Genomic DNA, 21,363 nt, shown 5'->3' with positions numbered 1-21,363 from the left:
TAACACAGACAGTCTTCAAGTATATATATAACACAGGTTCCAAAAACTTCTGATGTAGGAGCATTAGTATTTATAGATGTGCAAAAGCTGGTATGTGGGGTTGTCTCTTACTCCTACAATTTGGAATTGGCTTCCAAGACATAGAATTAAGCTATTGTTTTTTCCCCTCTGGAGAAAAATAATGTTTCTTTCAAATCTAATGAACATACATGGGTACCTAGCCATTCATCCCTCCTCTGCAGCTGCTGCCAACCCTATAGTGTCAAGATGTCATGTGTCACAGAGGCAGATGAGGGGATAAAATGGCTACCTAAGGATACCGACCTTGCCTTTGTTGAAGTAGTGGATGATCTTCCGACACAGTCCCTCTTTTCGTTGCCATTCTGTTTGAGATGGGTAGTGCAGGAACTCTCGTAGTGGCCGGTCCTCCCATTGCAGCAGCTCACAGTAAAGGAGTAGGGTGAATGCAGCCTCTGTGGAAACAGGCAGCATGGAGGCTCAGGGTTTCCTTTCGGGGTCTAGGAGAAGCCTGGTGCCAGAGGTCCATGCTGAGCTGAATACCAGGGCAAGGCACATGCAGCCCAGGTCAGAGACACTGGATACCAATGTGAGACAGTAGGGCTGCCCAGCATGAATGAGCCAGAGATCCTGGTAGATAACTTCCTCCCAAGGCCTGGTCCCCTGTTCTGGGCTCCAGATAAAAAAAAAAATAAAGAATGGCTCAGCTACCTGAGAGTCTATGCACAGGTTATCCTGCTTCAGATGACACTGATATATCAGAGAGCTCTTGAGTTCCTGTTTGGTCAACTCAATAAAGCTTTCTTTCCAATCTTCTCAGAACTATTGGATAAACACCAACTAAGGCTTCCTTCACTTTTCCCTAAGCCACCTTCAATGTCTCTAGCTCCATTTTCTACCCTCAGCATAGTCTTGTGACTGACTCCTTTTCTCTCATCAATAACATTTCTGAAAGGGCCAAAGAGTAGGAGTGTGAATGATATTAATTGTGAGATGGGCCTGGAGTCAGAGGTTCCATTCCTGGAGGAACCTAAGTTAACAATGAACCTAGAGTGGAGGTCTGGCAACAACTGATTCTGTATGTGAAACAATTAGGGAGAGTTACATTTTTAAAAAGAAACAGCAGCTAAGTAGAATGGTTGCCTAAGTTTCGAGAGATGAATAACACTGAATTATAGCCACTGTTCAGGGTCCTCATTATATCATCTTTCTTTCCTGTTCTATTTTCTCACTTTTAGTGGGTAATTCTAAGCTGGTAAATTAATTAGTTCTAGCTTCTGCCTAGCTTAAAGGCCCTACTCGATCCTGCTTCCCATAATTATGAAGAATCTTATTTTTAATAAACTTGTACCTACTTCCAGTTGTAGTGAAGCCCACTTGCCTGTGGCCACTTTCTAGGTTCCTCCTTATCCTTGCCTATTTGCCTGTGCCTGCTACCATTGAAACCTCTTATGAGGAATGCACATAGCTCCTCACAGGGTGGGGAAGCCTTTTCTCTGTGGGGACCAAGGAGCCTTTTATCTCTGTGGTATCAGGGCCTCCCTTTATAGCTCAGGGAACTCTGTGAAAATTTTTTCCCCATCTATATTTTTTCTGATGTCATTCCAGGAGCCACCAAAGAAAAGGCTTAGTACCTTTTTATCCAGATTCCTGAGCCAGCCTCCCAGTCATGGTCTAGTCCCTGAGGAGTTTAGCAAATGCCTCTTTTGACTCATGGAAATTATAAAAATATTTATCTTCACTGCCCTTTTAGAAAGTTGCTGGGATCATGGATGAAAGAGGATGTAGAGTATAGAAAACTTGGCTCATAACAGTAACAAAACCAGCATGGTATTGGCACCAAAACAGGCTGGTAGACCAATGGTACAGAATAGAGGACACAGAGACTAACCCTCAAAATTACAATTATCTTATATTAGACGAAGGTGCCAAAAACATGCATTGGAGAAAAGATAGCCTCTTCAAAAAAAATGGTGCTGGAAAAACTGAAAATCCATATGCAACAAAATTAAATTAAACCCCTATCTCTCACCATGCTCAAAACTCAACTCAAAGTGGATCAAGGACTTAGGAATTAAACCAGAGACTCTGCATCTAATAGAAGAAAAGTAGGCCCTAATCTTCATTATGTAAGATTAGGCCCCAACTTTCTTAATAAGACTCCTATAGCGCAAGAATTAAAGCTAAGAATCAATAAATGGGATGGAATCAAACTAAAAAGTTTCTTCCCAGCAAAAGAAGTAATCTGTGAGGTGAACAGAGAGCCTACATCTTAGGAGCAAATTTTTACCCCTCACACATCAGATAGAGCACTAATCTCTAGAGTATATAAAGAACTTGTCATGAGCAACTAATAAAAAAAAATTAGTGTCAGTATCTACAGTCTTAATTCTTGTAAATGTTTTCTAAATATTCTACGTATAGGAGTATCATGTCATGGTTTTAGATAAAAATAGATACATTTGAGTGCTTCTTAAATTACTTTTTAACAATTATTTCTTCTGAAAGTGGAAAGGCTATTGCTTATTGTTTATTTCTTTCTTAAAAAAACAGAGAATAAATGATATTATTCTTAAAAAAAAAAAGTTAAGCACTGAAAAAACAACCCAATCAACAAATGGGCCAAGGACCTGAATAGGCACTTCTCAGAAGAGGATATACAATCAACCAACAAATATATGAAAAAATGCTCATCATCTCTAGCAATCAGAGAAATGCAAATCAAAACTACTCTAAGATATCATCTCACTCCAGTCAGAATGGCAGCTATTATGAAGACAAACAACAAGTGTTGGCGAGGATGTGGGGAAAAAGGTATACTCATACATTGCTGGTGGGACTGCAAATTCATGCAGCCAATGTGGAAAGCAGTATGGAGATTCCTTGGAAAGCTGGAATGAAATCACCATTTGACCCAGCTATCCCTCTCCGTGGATTATACCCAAAGGACTTAAAAACAGAATACTACAGGAACACAGCCACATCAATGTTTATAGCATCACAATTCACAATAGCTAAACTGTGGAGCCAACCTAGATGCCCTTCAGTGGATGAATGGATAAAAAAATGCGGCATATATATACAATGGAATTTTACTCAGCAATAAAAAAGAATAAAATCTTGGCATTTGCAGGTAAATGGATGGCGATGGAGAAGATAATGCTAAGTGAAGTTAGACAATCCCAAAAGAACAAATGCTAAATGTTTTCTCTGATATAAGGAGGCTGACTTATAGTGGGGTAGGGAGGGGGAGCATGGGAGGAATAGATGAATTCTAGATTGGGCAGAGGGGTGGGAGGGAAAGGGAGGGGGCAGGGTATTAGCAAGGATGGTGGAATGTGATAGTCATCATTATCCAAAGTACATGTATGAAGACACGAATTGGTGTCAACATACTTTATATACAGATATAAAATATTATGTTTTTTATTTGTGTAATAAGAATTGTAATGCATTCTGCTGTCATTTATTTTTTTTAAAAAATCAACAAAAATACTTGGCCTAATTTTTATTTTGAGATAGGATCTTGTTATGTTGCCCAGGATGGCCTTGAACTCACAATCTTCCACACACAGCCTCCCAAGCAGACCCTAGTCATTTTAGATGTGATTTTTGACAAGTTGTTCTACCAGAAAATGTGGTATCTATGCCAAACCCTCCAACATCTAGAGGTAAGAAAGGAAGGTTCTCTGTTTTTACCAATTTATCAAATTTTAGCATTGTTTGCAGATAAGAAGAATTCATATTTCCTTGACTATCATATAAATTCAGGTTCTAAGATATAGTGGTTGGTCACCATAGTGGAAAAGATGGCTATTTTGTGGGGGTACTATAGTACAAGGTGATTAGATAGTACACAAGTGCATACACACACATTCCTTAATCAGAGTGGTTCTTAGTCAACAATGTGACAGACATTTTGGATTAAATTATAGACATAATGAAAGGGTCCTTGTTTGGCCTATTAAGAAGTCATATCAACACTCTCCATATCCTCCATTGGGAGCTCAATGTGGGACTGCTGTGCGGTTGCAGGGAAGCACCTAGACTGCAAGGCAGATCTCCCAATGTGTTCTGGAAGTCTCAGAGTTAGTGGCTATGACTTTGTTACAATCTCATTTAGCTTCAACTTTGAAGGGCTTAAGAAAGATTCTGTTAATGAAGAGTGACAGTTAGCTCAGGATGCTCTGAACCTGGTACATCAGAATCTGGAAGTCACCCTTGAGGTCTCAGAGGGATGGGTAGAAAAGAAAGAGAATAGAACAGCCTTAGGTAAAAGAGGCCATGGCAAGGAGGCGCAGGTGGAAGTTTTGCTTTCTTTGTCTCCATCACTTGCCACAAAGGAGCTGAGGGAAAGGAGTGAGGTGAAGGCACAGCACAATCCCCCTCATTTCTTCTGAGATCAACCTGGAGACTTTATCTGCCAGCTGTGCATATCTTGCCAGTATGTTCTCATAGGAAGGCATGGCTCTTCCCTCTCCCTACTCACCTGTGTAGTTTTCAGCCTGTAAGTGCATGTCACAAAGCTTATGGATATAGCGGATATACATTTCTTCTTTGTTAATCTCAGACTTGTAAAAGTTCTGTGAGAAGGAAATACACATAAAATGAGAAAGTCTGCTATCTATGGAGGCCACACCTGAGTTCCAGGTAGCTATCCAGAGCCCAGAGTATACCGGGAGAAAAGGTCTTGGAGTTAGATAGCACTAGGAAAGGAAAGGACCACTTGCTGGGGATGGAATTGGTGGATTGTGGGAGTCCTGAGTGTTGTGAAAGAGGAAGAGCCCCACAGCAGATTAGGGATTAGGGCAGACTGGGAACAGGGTATGTCATGGTTGGTGGGACCTTGCAAAGAGGCCAAGTTAGAGCTCTGTCCAAAGCAAAGCTAATTTCATTCCTTCCCCAAGTGGGAAAGTATCTGGTTCAGGCCTCCAAGTAACAGAGTTGATACCCTGACTTAAATCTTCAGCCACTGTATTATAGAAGGCCAAGATAATCAGTGTAGGATAGAAACTCCCACTAGACAGACAGGAGGAAGAGCTAGTGTCCTCTCACCATCAGGTTAACAGTGCAGCCGATCTTTTTATTCTCTGTTTCCTCTCCTTTCATGCAGTCCCTGGAAGGGAGAACAAAGATAAATACCTATGAAATGAAGCAGAACTACTGAAAGAATACATAAAAAAATTACAGTAACACTGGGTCATCATCATAACCAAATCTCAGATTAGGATGCCTTCCAACAGAAATCACGAACGAGTACTGTACTGTGAGCTCCCTCTAAGCTTTGCATCCACTTCTTTGGGCTCAAATATCTCTGTTCTACTGAGATTCTTGTTCTGGTGGCAGAGTGCAGAGCCCAGATGCTATATCAAAGGCATTAAGTAGCACCTGCCAACATTCTTGGCACAGAATGACATGTCAGTTCCCCTAAAAGGAGGCATAGAACTCTCCTTAAAAGGAAAGTTTTAATTTTTGGATAGTGAATAGAAGCTACTCAACCCCTCTACTCAAGGGTCTAGCTTTAGAACCCTGTGGCCATAGCAATCATGGCATGGCTAATGGGCTCACCACATAATTGGCATTTCTACCTATGGTCTCTGCTCAATGCACTAGTCTTTGGAACCATATCTCACTAGAAGTAATAGGCCTGCTGCTTCTTTCTGATTCAGAGACAGCACTAGCCGGGGTTGGGCTACATTCATACCTAGAGGGTCTGGGTGTAGCAAGGGTCAGTGCTGGCCTGTGAGAGACAGAACAATGGGGACACTGAGAAGGATTCTTCCCAAAGGAGATAGGGGCTAGTCACAGACAGGCTTGTCTGGGAAGGAGCAAAAGCCTGGCATAAGGAGATGAAGGGCAGTGAGCACCAGACTGGTGAATCCAGAAAGTAGCCTCCTGTACACACAGCCAGAGTCACTGAATCTCTGAGGTTATTTGGCAAACCCAGTTCTCCTTACCTTCCCAGAACACAGTGGGAAGACTCTGACATGGCTACTTTGAAAGGAAGAGATATTGAAAATTCATGCCACTGTGATATCAGGGCCTTCCTATATATCTTTGTGCTCCACAACCACCTGCATTTCAATATCAAGCATCTCTTTCTTTTTCTTATTTTTGTGGTGCTGGGCACTGAACCTAGGGACTTGCACATGCCTGGTAAGTACTCTACCACTGAACTACATCCCAGCCTTTCTTGCACTGTTGACAGCAATATCTTCTTTTTTGAGTGATTTTATATCACTTCTGTATGGCTCATCAATAAAGAAGATAGCTTTTAATGTATTTGACTTGGGTGCAGCTAATGTTTTCCCTTTAGCTCTTTTTCTGGAGGGTGAGTAATGAAGAACCTCTTGAAGGAGGCTTCTGAGGCAACAGGTGCACCCATGTGCACCTGTTTGCTGAGGTCTAGATCAGTGGCCAGGGTGTCCCTACTACAACTGGAGGGGCCTAGGAAAGGAAGGTTCCATAAACTCCAGTTACCAATTGCAGGTAGGTGTTCTACTTAGAGACTCAAGGGCTTGGAAAACCTTATGTCTATTTCTAAGAAAACTCTTCTAGGGTTCTTCTTCCCAACCTGGGAAACATGGGTGCAACCAATAAGTATCTTTATATCTCACTGATAGTGTCTTGGATTCACATAAAAGTTAAAGACATTAATATAAAAGCTGAAGAGTCACTCCTCTGAATATACGAGGATATTTGCCAGTCTAAAATTAAGCCTCACACTGAAGTTCAGGAATATAACCTATTTATAATATTTGTAATCAATATATGTAAATTTTAAAATTTCAATATTCGTTTTCTTATTAACAAATTCTTATTGAACTAAACTGCACTGGAGCAGAAGGAAAGATTTTCTTGGTTTTTGCCTGGTCTTCCTAGTGAATTCATCTTATCAATCATTATTTACTATGTACCTGCCAGAGGCAATCTCCATGTAGGTGAATAGGGGAAAATGGACAAGGCTCTTGTCTTTAAGGAGTTGGCTCTTTCTGTGATAACTGATAATCAACAAGGTATGCACTGAATGCCAGGTGAGCTTTTAGCTTGGAAAACCTTTTTTTATGGGGATGGGTTGGGTTGGAAGACTCTCTTAGGAAAGGATATAGCATATAGAGAATTCTGATGGAAAAAATATGAGTGGTGACAACATGGATGAGGAGAATCAAACTCATTTTTTTTGGACTGGGGATTGAACCCAGGGGCACTTTACCACCAAGCTACATCACCATTCCTTTTTATTTTATTTTGAGACACAGTCTCAATAAGTTGCTGAGGCTGTTTTTGAATTTGTGATCTTTCTGCTTCAGTCTCCTGAGCAGGAGGATCAGATTCATATGTCACTTGGTACTAATACATGACCCAAGAGAACTTTGAGTTGCTTTTCCAGGGACTGGGAATCTCCCTTTTTCATGCCTACATTCTCTGCTTGAAGTAAGTCTATTTATACAGATGGCATCACTGAAGCTTTTTTATAAACCATTTTTAAAAAAAATGACAGCAGAATGTATTACAATTCTTATTACACATATATAGGACAATTTTTCATATCTCTGCTCTATCTAGAGTTCATCTTTTCCTCCCATGCACCCCCTTTCTACCCCACTATGAGTCAGCCTCCTTGTATCAGAGAAAACATTCAGCATTTTTTTTTTTTTTGGGATTGGCTAACTTCACTTAGCATTATCTTCTCCAATGCCATCCATTTACCTGCAAATGCCATGCTTTTATTCTCTTTTACTACTGAATAATATTCCATTGTGTATATATGTCACATTTAAAAAATCCACTCATCTACTGAAGGGCATCTAGGTTGGTTCCACAGTTCAGCTATTGTGAATTGTGCTGCTATAAACATTGATGTGGCTGTGTCCCTGTAGTATGCTGTTTTTATGTCCTTGGGTATAGGCCAAGGAGAGGGATAGCCGGGTCAAATGGTGGTTCCATTTTTTTCTTTTTTTTAGCATGGTTCTTGAGTCAGCTAGATCTGTGTTCAACTTCTGAAAATATCCCTTCCCATTGTTGTATCCTCATTAGTAAGAAGAAGGACAACCCTTTAGGGATGTTAATGGGATTAGAGACAATGCATATAAAGCACTAACATGGTAGATTTTCAGTAGATGGGAGCCAACATCAATAGATTTTCAGTAGATGGGAGCCAACATAAACATCATGACGTTTCCTTTTATGTTGACAAGGAACAATGAAGAGAGGATGGTATTTGGAGTGAGAATACTGGGGACTGGAAGGAGTTGGGCTTGTGAGTTGGGCAAAGGCCAGTTCAAGAAGGGCATCTGATGTCATGTGAAAGACTGAGGACTTGTTTTGTAGGTACAACTATTGAGATAAAAAAAATAAAGAATAAAATTGGTTTTGGCCAGAATTTGAGTTCCTTGTAGAGGATAATTAAGAAAATCAAACAGCCAGATAGAAGTAGGCTGTGAAATTGAAGAAATTAATTTCTTTTCCTTATGGTAAACTACAGTGAATAAGGCCAACGTAAGTGCTGCAATGAGGGGGAAATGATGAAATTTTCCCATCTCTCTTCCCTGTCTGATGGCAGGTAGAGAAAAGGCTGAGGACCTGTCATAAGAAAGGAATTCCTTATTCTAAAAGGGGTCCCAAAAAGGTTACCTTTGACTTTGTCAGTCCCAGTAAAAATAGGCCAAATCTTAGCTCTGCTACAGAAAGAGGGGATACTCAGGATGTGAACACATTTTTCAGGAATTTCATTTCTATAGCCAGACCAGTACACTGGACCTGAGTCTTCTTTACCAGCACCTTCTACTTCAGCAGCAACTGGAGGTGGTCCAAACTCTCTCATTTCTTGATCCATAGGTTAAAATGCTACCCTTTGGTATCTCATAGCATTTTTCCTTGGAACCAGGTTTTGTTCATTTATCATTCCTATCCATTCCTCATCATCTTCTTGGCTCTCAAAAGGTACCCGTAGCCACCACTTGAACACTACTGAAAGAATAATTAAGGCTGTGATAGTCATTTCATTTTACTTTGGACTAATTCAAAAGCTATAAGGTGACTGGGAAGATAGGCTTTTATGGAGTAACTAATTTCACACAAACTCTCGGCCTGAACATATATAAAGATCAGAGCTCACAGGTTGTTTCCTCTCATGTCTAGGATCAGGGGATATAAATAGACTTACTTTAAGCAGAAAATGTAGGCATGTAAAAGGGAGGTCCCCAGTCCCTGGAAAAGCAACTCAAAGTCCTCCTGGGTCATATATTGATACCAGGTGACATATGAATCTGAGGAGGGTCTGCACTAAGGAATTACAGCAGTTCTCTTCCTTGCTCTGGAGATAGCTTTTCTCTTCCTTCTTGCTGTGCCTATTCATCTGAGCCTTGACATTTCTGGATGAAAGGTGAGATGATTGCAGATCCCTGGGATACCTCCTGGATACATGTACCCACATTTTAGAGGGGGGACTTCAGGAAGTCTTGCCTACTCCTGAGAGAAGTCTCTGTTCCTTGTCATCAGACCTAATGGCGATGCTACCCAATACCAGAACAGTCTTCTCCATGAAGGGCACACAGTTTCAGTTTTAAGGTCAAGGGAATGCCCTTGAAGGAGAGAGTATCCTGAAAGAGATCAGGCAGATGCCTGAGAAAATACCTGTAGTCAAGAAGGCGTTCCATGAGGCGGGTTACTGAGGTCACAAAGGAAATGCCTGTTTCTCGCCATGTTTCCTGTTCAACCTTCTCCAGCAGGCTATTGGTGGAGAGGAATGAAACACAATTCATGAGCTTTTTCTGAGAAAAAGAATGAGATTCAAGAGTCTGAGGGCTGTGATGGATCTGGAGGCAGCAGACTTACCACACCATAGTCTTACCTGGGGTAGGGCCCAAATAGCTGGGTTCTACTCCATGCAGCAGAAAGCAAAGACAAGGAAGTTATTGGATTGGCAGCAACAAATGAACACATCTCTCATTTCCATGTATGTGTTCCTAAGGATGCCACTGAGTTATAAGTGAGGAAAGGGTTCAAAGCCCCAGTCCCCTTAAGCTATGCTATGAGGTTTCTTCTCAAGGAGAAGCTGAGTAAGGGCCCAGAGGGATAATCTTTGCTCTACCAATTGGCTCACTGTCTCTATTGCTGCCCAGAGCTATCTTCAGCAAACATAGAAATCAACTTCTTTATGTAAATCAAGGGAAAGATTCCCCACTAGCATTGGGTGTCTCAGTATAAGGGAGAGTGAACAAAATGTGCCAGATTAATACTCAAGTCTTAACACTCAGGTCTTTTTGTGTTTTGATAGCTCCCTCTTTTATCATCTCAGGAAGCATCTGGATTCTCCAAAACACCTGGCTTTCAGCTCTTCTAGAGTTCCAAGTCTCTTCTAGAGGATGATAACCTAAACTTTTTGCTTGCTCCAGTAACAAGTCCAGCTCCAGGTTTTTACAGCATATAACTCTATTCCTGATTCCTTTATTGCTCTCTAAGCTTATGAAAGTCTTATGGAATGGCTGGCCCAATTAGGGATAATCACTAGGGACTAAAATCTACACCGTGGCTCTGCTACAGTGATGACACTCTCTGCACAGAGTATTAGCTTGGGCCAGGGCATTAGGGAAAGTGAGGGTTTCCCACATGATCCTTGTTGTTAGAGAAGGCAAAACCACTGACTGGGGGCCTATGATTTGTGTGAACAAGGTCAGTATACTAGCATTTTCAAACCATTATACAGAGCTCTGCTGTCTTGGACAGGAAGAGGGGTTCTGTGAATGCACAAGCTTGGGAAATGCTGGTCACTACCCTCCTTTTGTAGATTTTTCACACCTTTCTGCACATTAAGAATTTGAGAGGACCTTTAATAAAGAGGCTTATTCATTTTTGTTTAATTGAATATTTTCTAAACTAGTTAGACCACGATTCAACTTTTTTCCCCCCAGTATATCTATAAACATCTTTCCAAAACACAAACTGGAAATGCTGCTCTATTTTATCCATGGCCATCAATTCTCAGACTGATTTTAAAATGTTTTGCAAACACTATTTGGTCAGGTAATTAATAATAGTGGGTTGTGTGTGTGTGTGTGTGTGAGATATTCTTTTTTTGTGGTTATTACTTTTTACTTTGTTGTAAAGTCATTTTCTAGTGACCCAGGAAGATATTTCTTCCACAATTAAAAAAATGTACCTTCAGTTAAAAGAGAAATACTAAAGGATGAATTCATTTTCATAGATTATTATTATTTAAATGTCAAATAAATTCACGCTTTATCTTATGGTAAATGAACAATATGGGCAGGATACTGCAGAGAGATTTCCCCTTCTTGAAACTGGAAAATCTGGGTCTTCTTTCTAGAGGTGCCTTTCACTGGTCAGGTAACTGAGGACATGCTGGCACTTCCCTGAATCCAGTTCATCACTTCTAAAGTGGCAAGGAGGATAATCTCTGCCCTGCCCACATATCAAGTGTGTTGTGTGGATCTAGTAAAATGAGAAATATCCATACATTTTTAAACTGTTAAGTTCTAAGTAAACATTCAATATTATCACTGGAAAATACTTTAGAGGTTAGTCTTAAAAATGGTACTAAGACAAAGTTTCAAAGCTGGAAATGATGAATAAGATGGGAGAATATTCTAGAGCTTAGATTTCATTTTTTAAAGGAAATACAACATCACTATTACATGGGAGGGCAGTTTCTGAGTTCCTTCTTTGATCTTAGCCCTTAGCAAGTCCTCTAAGGCCTGTTGGTCTCCATTTAATTCAAGACAGAAGCCATGAAATAATGGACCTGGGAGAGCACTGGCATTATTTAATATAACCACCTAATTTCACAAACAGGGAAATTAGCCTGGAGATGGCGGTGGGTGACATGTTTAAGAGCTCATTGCAGTGTTTTTCAAATTGACTGTAATATCTTATGAAGGAGAGAAAATAGAATCCTTCTTTTTGTGTGTGTGGTACTGGAGATTGAACCCAGGGCCTCCTATACATTAGGCAAGTTACTCTACTACTGAGCTACAGTTCTAGCTCTTTTAAAATTTTTTATTTTGAGACAAGATCTAAATTGTCCAGAATGGCCTCAAACTTGTGATTCTCCTGCTTCAGTTTTCCAAGTAGCTGGAATTATAGGTGTGTACCACTTTACCCTGCCTAGAGTCCCTTTTTAAGAAGAGAACCTTCACCTCCCACAATGCCAGTGTCAAACTAAACTATGATTGACTTCTCATGATCTGTTTGCTCAAATGGATGCAGTGCATATTGTGAGATATACAATGATCCTTTTCCTGAGCAAATCCAGGTGCTCAGTTATTGTGTTTTCATAGCTCTTCAGTAACATGGCAATCCCTGAGAAAGCTTGCTTTCTTGTTGAAAGAGGTAAGCACTGCTACCACCAGGAACAATAGGGTCTCTCCTGATACCCAACTTTGGCAGCCTGCCCAGTGCAGGTCTAATCTCCTCCCTTCATTAGCCTGCTTTATTCCTTCCCCCAACATGGAACACCTGGGGCTGGAGCTGCTTACAGAAGGCTGAAGAGCTCCCTGTAGCTTTCATCGCCTTTCCCCTCTGATACCATGCTGTCCAGCTTGTCAATCAGCTCGGCTTCCACCTAGAAGGAAGCAGAGATTTCATAAACTCAAACAGAATTGAGAGGAAGAATGGGAAATCTGTCCCCTTGCTGGGCAAGGTGGTGGAAAACTGCTTCCTGATTTTATCCATGCTCCAAATAAATTCCAGGGAAGACAAGATTTCATCTACAGCGCCAAAAAAACCATGATGACTTCCCCAATCAGAAAGTCCTCTTACCCTAGTGGTTTAAGTTAGACATAGAACTTAAGGTTTCATGTACCCCTTTCCCAATCTAGGGGCAAAGAAAAGTATTTTGGATTCAAAAAAGGCCTCTGTCAAATGTTTATTTTATTTAAAAAATATCCATTTAAAAGAATCTATAAATAAACTATGTTGGGTTATAACTTTACCCTCTATTCAGCCAATCAAAAAGGAAGCTTGTTGGGTAGTTGGTCTTCAGTGTAATGAGGCTGACATTAGTTGGGATAGAATGAGATATGAATTATTTCCTTCAGAGCTTTTCCTCCAGGACAACAGGGTCCAGTGTTTGTACTCATAGGATCTAAAGCCCTTGGGGCCACTCTCCCTGTCACTGCACTATCACTGGGCCCCTAAACTATGAAGAGGAATACTACATTGTTTCTAATCCATGGATCTGCAGGGGCATTTGTCAGTGCTCAGCCACTTTTCTAACAGGCCTCATTGGATTTATTCTGAGGTAAAAAATTAGTTACAAGTGACAGATAAAAAAATCTTTTTACCCTTCATTAGCCTTTAATGTGTGTTACTGTTTATTGATATAGATATTTCATATAAACAATAAAAATCTCAGCATGACTACATTAAATAATGTTTCCCTAAAAGCATTTTCTCATTCCACAACTGATTCAGTAATAATTGAAGGCAGGTAGGGTTTGTTAAATCCCACCAGCAGAAAATGAGAATGAATGAATATGGCTTTTTAAAATAGTGGCCCGCCACATGGTCAGGAAGGAACTTACAATGCTAGGGCTATATACTTATTATTTGGCCTGATGAGTTAGCTGCTTGAATACACATTAAAGAGGAAACAAATTCTGAGAGCAGGGGTCCTCAGAAATCGATGCTATCCTGCTCTCTCAGGACAGAGAAGATAAAGCCAGGTGGTTCTGGATATAGAAGCCAAATATTTTACTCCCAGTTCAAAGCATGCCTTGCTTCACTAGGTCAACCATTGGCTAAAACGAAGGGTCTGATTATAGCAAGGGATCTCTTTTCACACATGAAGGTACAGGTAGACTGTGCTTTCCAGAAAAATGCAAAGATGGCAGAGGTAACCTCAAGTAGTAGAATACAAACACTGCCAATGAGGTAGAGCAGTCAGTCCACTTGACTCTAAAGGTTTTCAAAACTGATCCCTGGGCCAGTAGCCTTAGTCTTAAGATTTGTGGTAAAGATCTTAAGACTTTAATAATCTTAAGACTTTTTAATCCAAATTCTCTGGCCTCCCCAGGCCTTCTGCATTAGAAACTCAGAATGGAGGTGGAAGTTAGCAATATGTTTTAACAAAACATCCAGGTTGCTCTGAAGCTTATTCATGTTATAACTCGAATTAGGGAAAGGAACTGGTAATGGAAGGATATGGAGGCAGAGCTGATGAAGGAAAAAGTTGTTAAGAGAAATCTAAAGATCAATGCAGGATAATTTGATGACTTCAAGTCAAGAAAAAGAAGTTCTTCAAATATATCATGTTATAATTATTAATATTGACCATCAGGTTTGCAATGTTACTTTTATTGTTATTCATTCAACATTTGTTTGCAGTATAACCAGCTGTGTAGTTCTGCACAAGTATTTACCTCTCTTAAGTCTAGGTTTCCTCATTTGTGAAATAGGAACGGTGGTAACATTCTTCTTTGGTGTCACTGTGCCCTGAATCTTGGGAACTGCTTAATGAATGTTAGTTTTGATTTTCATCTCCATGAGCCCCACCATGCCCTAGACCCTACAATGAGTCTAAGAGAGAAAACACACAATAAATAGTACTGGTATCGGAGAGGTCATCATCTTTTAGGGGAGCAGTCACAGTTTAGCCTGGTCAATATTTAGATGGGGCACACATAGCAAAGGAGTCTGGGATCTGAGAAACCATTAACAAAGCTTCTTCTTATAGTGCTACAACAGCACAGGAAAAATCAAGAATGTGAAGAGAGAGCCTACAGAATGGGAAAAAATATTTACTCACTACTCTTCTGACAGAAAATTAATAACCAGAATATATAGAGAACTCAAAAAACTTTGCCCCAACCCCTCTCCCATGATAACCCAATTAAAAAATGGACAAAGAACTGAACAGATGCTTCTCAAAAGAAGAAACGCAAATGGCCAACAAATACATGAAAAAGTGTTCAATATCATTAGCAATTTGAGAAATGAAAATAAAAATTACACATATTTCATTTCACTTCAGTTAGAATGGCAGTCATCAAGAATACAAACAATAACAAATGTTGGAGAGGATGTGGAGAAAAAGAAACACTTTTACACTGTTGGTGGGATTGTAAATTATTACAACCACCATGATAATCAGTTTGGAGGTTCCTCAAAAAACTAGGAATGGAACTACCATTTGACCCAATATACAACTCCATGGTAATTATCCTAAAGAATTAAAGTAAGAACACTATAGTGATACATGCATACCCATATTTATAGTAGCACAATTCATAATAGCCAAGTTATGGAACCAGCCTGGGCATCTGTCAATGGATAAATGAATAAAGAAAACAGAACACACGCGCGCGCGCGCGCGCGCGTGTGTGTGTGTGTGTGTGTGTGTGTTTCAGCCAGGAAGAATAGATTATGTCAATTGTAGAGAAATGGATAGAACTTGAGAACATTATGTTAAGTGAAATAAACCAAACTCAGAAAGTCAGAGTCATATGCTTTCTCTCATATGTGGAAGACAGGGAGGAAAAAGACAAAGAAAGGTGGCAGGGGAGGGGGATCTCATGAAAATCAAGAGGAGACAGTAAAGTAGAAGAAAGGGACCAGGGGCCTTGGGGCTGGGGGAGGGGAAGTAAAGGAGAAATACTGGGGAACAATATTGGCCAAATTATAGTTATACTAGGATTATAATACATCAATAAAATGACATAAAAATAGTACTATAAAAACTTAAGAACTGTTTTGCTCTTTGGATCCAATGATTACAGGTTGAGAAGTTTACCTAAGAAAATAGGAATGGGTGGTTTTGCAATATTAATAGTAAGTTTTTAAAACTAGGAGCTTGACTATTATATATATTGTAACATAGTTATGCAATGGAATAACATGTAGCCTCTAAACTGAGAGTGCAGTATAGAGGAGCATTAAGAGACATGAAGAGGTAGGTGTGACAAATTGCTACCAAAATGAGGGATTACAAACCAACATATCCAACAATTCATTTTTTTAAATAAAAAATTCTAAGTATTGGAAAAAAGGACTAAAAAACCACCATAAATTGCTCCCCCTAAGTTGTTAATAATGCTAGGAATTTGAGTTAAAATTTTCATTACAGTTTATTTGCATTTAAAAAATATTTTTTAGTTGTAGGTGGACACAATACCTTTATTTTTATGTGGTGCTAAAAATTGAACCCAGTGCCTCACTCATACTAGACAAGCTATTTATCACAGAGTCACAACTCCAGCCCCTTATTTGCATTTTTAATTCTCCTATATTAATAATTATTTTGCAATTAGAAAAATGTATTTTTAGTAAGTTGTAAAAAGTATGGAAATGGATAACAGAACCAAAACTGTAAAAAAATACAATCAGAACCAAGCCCAAAAGTCATTGAATTTTAGCAACTTGAAAGTTATAGATTACTTTCAAGAGAACACTTTTAACAAAGGTGGGTGTGTAATACACAGGAGACTAAACCAATGGGAAGGTAGAAAGTGGAAAACAGGGATTAAGAGCAGACTATGCTTTAAAAAGAGTTAATGGTAAAGGGAAGCACAGCAATATTTTTCTAACTAGGAACAAAAGTGTTTACTTGGCTTGCTGGATATTAATTATTCATGACAGTCTTACTGGGAAAAAGAACATAGCTCCTGCCCTGAGTCTTGAGACACTTCCAACTTAAGTGTTTTACAAAGTAACCTTTTAATTCAGTGTTAGGGATGGTGGAATACTGCACAGCTCCTTCTTAGTAGACTTGGATAACCTATACAGTAGTTCTGCAAAGTTATACACTTCTTGGTTACTGGGTTTTTGCCCAGTAGTTGTGTGCTTTGCATAAATAGAAGGCACAGGCTGTGAAAGTACAGAAAAGCCACAGTTCTTTTTTTGTTGTTGTTTCCTGAAGTTATGAGGCATAAAATGAATTTATTTTAAATACTCTATCCATGATAAGACTATCTTTAAAACAACTAGCATTAGCATTGTATTTAATGGTGAAACACTGAATACTTTCCCCTAAGAACTAGGCAAATATGTTCACTCACATCAGTCTTTTTTTTTTTTTTTTGGTACTGGGGATTGAACTCAGAGGCACTTGACCACTGAGCCATATTCCCAGCCCTATTTTGTATTTTATTTGGAGATAGAGTCTCACTGAGTTGCTTAGTGCCTCACTTTTGCTGAGGCTGGCTTTGAACTTGCAATCCTCCTGCCTCAGCCTCCCAAGCTGCTGGAATTATAGGTGTGTGCCACAGCATCTGGCTACTCATATCACTCTTATTTAACAGCATACCAGATATCTGATCTGTTGCAATAAAACAAGAAAAATAAATAAGAGATATACAGATAAGAAAGACAGAAATCAAACTATATTTATAGACAACACGATTGTCTAACAGAAAACCCTAAGGAATTTACAAAAATGTTTCTAGAACTAATAAATGAATTTAGAGAGGGTGCAGGATTTAAGGTTAACATATAAAACTTAACTGCATTTCCATATGCTAACAACGAACAACTATAAAACAAAATTTAAAAATTAGAATAATTTATGACTGTGAAAAAACAAATACATGTAAATTTAACAACATATGGTATGATCCATATGATAAAACTATAAAACACTGATAAAGTAAATCAAAGAGCACTTAAACAAATGAAAAGTTTTTTTCATGGATTAAAAAATTCAGTATTACGATATCAGTTCTTCACAGTTTGATCTATGGTCAATAAAATACAATTAAAATCCCAGCAGAGGAGTTGAGAAGATGGCGGGCTAGAGGCAGGCAGCATTCTGTGTTGCTCCAAGACCCAGGATTCTAGTAGTGGCAATACTGCTTCTCTGGGAGTGATAGACGACCTCCCAGAGGAATCATGGCTGCAGAAATCATGGCTGTCGGGCTGCACAGGACTCCAGACCTCAGTGTTACAGTAGGACTCCCGACTGCCCCTGCACAGGGACTCCAGCCTCCACTCCCAAGGTGGATCCCATTTACCAACATGTAGCTCCTTCAGTTGCCTCTGTCTTGGGTCTCTGTAGCCACTGCCATAGTCCTCAACACACTGTAGCCTGCCTAAAACTGGAGACTTTGCACAGGTTCTGAAGACAGCCGACAGCTACAACACTGGATGCCATAGAGTTGCATCTCTGAACACATCTCCCAACATCATCACCCGGACCTCCTCACCCAAGCTGGCTCTCCATTTCTGAAAGCCACTGCCTCCATTTTTGGGTCACCTTCATTGCCATCTTTAGTTGGGGCAATTCCCAGTTTGGAACACTGGGTGGGTAGGTACCTATAATCGCCAACTGCCCCTGGGGGCAGCCACTAATCCAGCACAGTGACTGCACAATATAAAACAGCTCTCCAAGAAAGATGCGCAGCCCCCAGAGCACAACCTACAAAGACCTCCAGAGAGAAAGGTCCCTGATTAGGAAATAGAAAGGGAGAGGGTGAGTGAGATACAGTTTAGAGACTAATTTAGAGACCAGAAACTGAGGTCTACAGGCAATATAAGGAGATAAGATCAGGTGCCCATGTCACACGAATGGACCCCAAAGGAGATCCTTGGGATGCATTCTACCATTTGGGAACTGCCAGGAGCCATGCCCCACTTTCAGGTACTCTGCACCCAAGACCAACCCTCCCACCTAGGTAACCTTCACCATCCTGAGGGTAGAGATACCAGCAAAAAACAGACAACCCCACCTACTGGATGAGAAGAGAAGCAGGAAAGATATTAATCTCCAACCAAAACATCCTTGTTTCTTCATTTGAGTTTTTTTTTCCTCCCTCTCTATTCTCCTGCCCTCACTTCCCCAACATACGTGAAACCAAATACTGAGCATGAATTAGGATATTGAGGACTAGAATGTCTGAATAGTATATTACCATTATGTTTTATAGTATTTTTTCTCCTATTTTTACATTTTTAAACTTTTTTTCAAACTTATGTTTGTTTGTTTTATGTACTCTACTGTCTTTCCACTTACTTGTCTACTCAAAATCACTTCCTGTCTCTTATGCTACTAACCACCTTCTTGAGATTCTTCTTCTTGAGATTCTTCTTTCACACTTCCTAAGATCTAATAACACTATATCTTCATCTCCTTCCCCCTCAACATCTCATCCTACACCTCATCTCTGGTTCTTTGTCCACCATCAGAAACAGTAAACCCTTTTGCAAACTTACTGTTTATATAGATAATAATTGAACTCACCACTTCTGTATATTGTGACCAAACTGTAAACATCTTAGTAGCAACTATTTAGTTTAAGGCTGTATGTTGTTTGCATTGGGATCTGTAATATTGTCCTTTTCCTCAAAGGAGAGGTATTGGAACCCTGCAGGGGCACTGTAAGCATATAGGGTAAAAAACGGTAATGCCTCAGATTTCTAGTGCTACAAGGGAAGACACACGAACAACATGAAAAAACAAGGGAAGAAAGTGCCCTAAACAAATCAAGATACTATATTATTAGAATCCATGGCCAGCGCAAACGAAGAAATTATAGAGAAGGAGTTCAGGATGTACATAATTACAATGTTCTGTGAAATAAGGATGATATAGGAGAGCAAATACAGGCAGCAAAAGATCATTTTGACAAAGAGCTACATAGGCAAATACAGGAAGCAAAATATTACTTCAATAAGGAGATAGAGGTTCTGAAAAAACAAACAAACAGAAATCCTTGAAATGAAAGAAACAATAAACCAAATTAAAAGATCAATTGAAAGCATCACCATAGCTTAGACCACTTGGAAGACAGGACCTCAGACAATAAAGACAAAATATATAATCCTGAAAAGAATGTAGACCACACAGTGAAGATGGTAAGAAACCATGAACAGAACATTGTAGAAATATGGGACAGCATAAAAAGACCAAATTTAAGTTATTGGGATAGAGGAAGGCATAGAGTTCCAAACCAAAGGAATGAACAATCTATTCAATGAAATAATACTAGAAAACTTTCCAAACATGAAGAATGAATTGGAAAGCCAAATACAAGAGGCTTACAGTATGCCAAATGTACAAAATCACAACAGATCTACACCAAGGTACATTATAATGATAATATCTAGCATACAGAATAAGGAGAGAATTTTAAAAGCCACAGAGAAAGGAATCTGATTATATACAGGGGAAACCAATTAGGATATCTGCAGAAAGCTAGAAGATTCTAGAACAACTTATACCAAGCTCTGAAAGAAAATGGATGCCAACCAAGAATCTATATCCAGCAAAATTAAGCTTTAGATATAATGATGAAATAATAGCCTTCCATAATAAACAAAAGTTAAAATAATTTACAACTAGAAAGCCTGCACCACAGAACATCCTTGGCAAAATATTACATGAGGAGGAAATAAAAAAACCACAATGAAAATCAGGTATTATATTAATTAATGAAAATCAGTTATTATATTAAAGGAAAAACTAATAAAAGGAGGAAACCAAGTCAAGTTATATACCAAAAATAAACAAAAATGGCTGGGAATACAAATCATGTCTCAATAATAAACCTGAATATTAATGCCTAAACTCACCAATCAAAATACATAGACTAGCTGACTGGATTGAAAAAAAAAAGATCCAACAATATACTGCCTCCAAGAGATTCATCTCATACAAAAAGACATCCACAGACTGTGAAAGGTTGGGAAAAATCATACCACTCACATGGACTTTGGAAACAAGCGGGGGTTTCCATCCTCCTATCAAATAAAGTAGACTTCAAGCTAAAGTTAATCAAAAGAAATAAAGAAGGACACTACATGCTGCTCAAGGGAACCATACATCTCAACACATAAAAATTATAAATATATATGCCCCAAACAATGGAGCATCTACATTCATCAAACAAACTCTTCTCAAGCTCAAGAATCAAATAGACCACAACACAATAATTCTGGGTGACTTTAACACACCTCTCTTCCAAACAAAAGCTGAACAAAGAAACTACAGAACTCAATAATACATAAAAGGACTTATCTGACATATATTATCCATCAATGAGTGAATACCCTCAGCAGCACATGGATCCTTCTCTAAAATAGACCATATATTTATTATGCCACAAAGAAACTCTTGGCAAATACAAAAAAATAGAGATACTACTCTGCATTTTATCAGATCATAATGGAATAAAATTAGAAATCAATGATAAAATAAAAAATAAAGATTCTGCAACACCTGGCAACTAAAAAATATGATCTTGAATGAACAATGGGTTTCAAAAGACATCAGAGGGGAGGTTAAAAAATTCTTAGAGGTAAGTGAGAACACTGATACAATGTATCAAAATCTCTGGGACACTATGAAGGCAGTTCTAAGAGGAAAGTTCACTGCATGGATTTCATTTCTTAAAA

General features: G+C 39.1%; 1 protein-coding gene and 1 long non-coding RNA gene across 16 annotated transcripts in view; one reads left to right on the top strand and one right to left on the bottom strand.

Annotated features, from left to right (window-relative positions):
- Positions 1–3,140, top strand: part of LOC110598329 (uncharacterized) — a 34,911-nt gene extending 31,771 nt beyond the window's left edge. The window contains exon 3 of the long non-coding RNA XR_013436505.1: positions 2,572–3,140. This is a non-coding gene — a long non-coding RNA (uncharacterized LOC110598329). The remainder of the gene's footprint in view (positions 1–2,571) is intronic.
- The window catches only part of Dock3 (dedicator of cytokinesis 3), a 586,580-nt gene that overhangs the window by 30,829 nt on the left and 534,388 nt on the right, over positions 1–21,363 (bottom strand). For 14 of the 15 annotated variants that reach the window (XR_013436504.1, XM_078043258.1, XM_021727520.2 and 11 more), the window contains 6 exons: positions 12,516–12,601; positions 9,872–9,898; positions 9,655–9,750; positions 5,074–5,134; positions 4,508–4,601; positions 325–473 (listed from right to left, as the gene is read on the bottom strand). Coding sequence is in view for 14 of the 15 variants with exons in the window: in XM_078043258.1 (XP_077899384.1) it covers positions 325–473; positions 4,508–4,601; positions 5,074–5,134; positions 9,655–9,750; positions 9,872–9,898; positions 12,516–12,601 (513 nt within the window). In the remaining variant the exon portion in view is untranslated. The remainder of the gene's footprint in view (positions 1–324; positions 474–4,507; positions 4,602–5,073; positions 5,135–9,654; positions 9,751–9,871; positions 9,899–12,515; positions 12,602–21,363) is intronic. The other variant, XM_040269765.2, reaches the window with a different exon arrangement.

This window comes from Ictidomys tridecemlineatus, chromosome 3, assembly GCF_052094955.1.
Source record: "Ictidomys tridecemlineatus isolate mIctTri1 chromosome 3, mIctTri1.hap1, whole genome shotgun sequence".
In the NCBI taxonomy this organism is placed as follows: domain Eukaryota; kingdom Metazoa; phylum Chordata; class Mammalia; order Rodentia; family Sciuridae; genus Ictidomys; species Ictidomys tridecemlineatus.
Note: the sequence above shows the minus strand (reverse complement) of the source record. Positions and strands in the feature narration are given on the sequence as shown.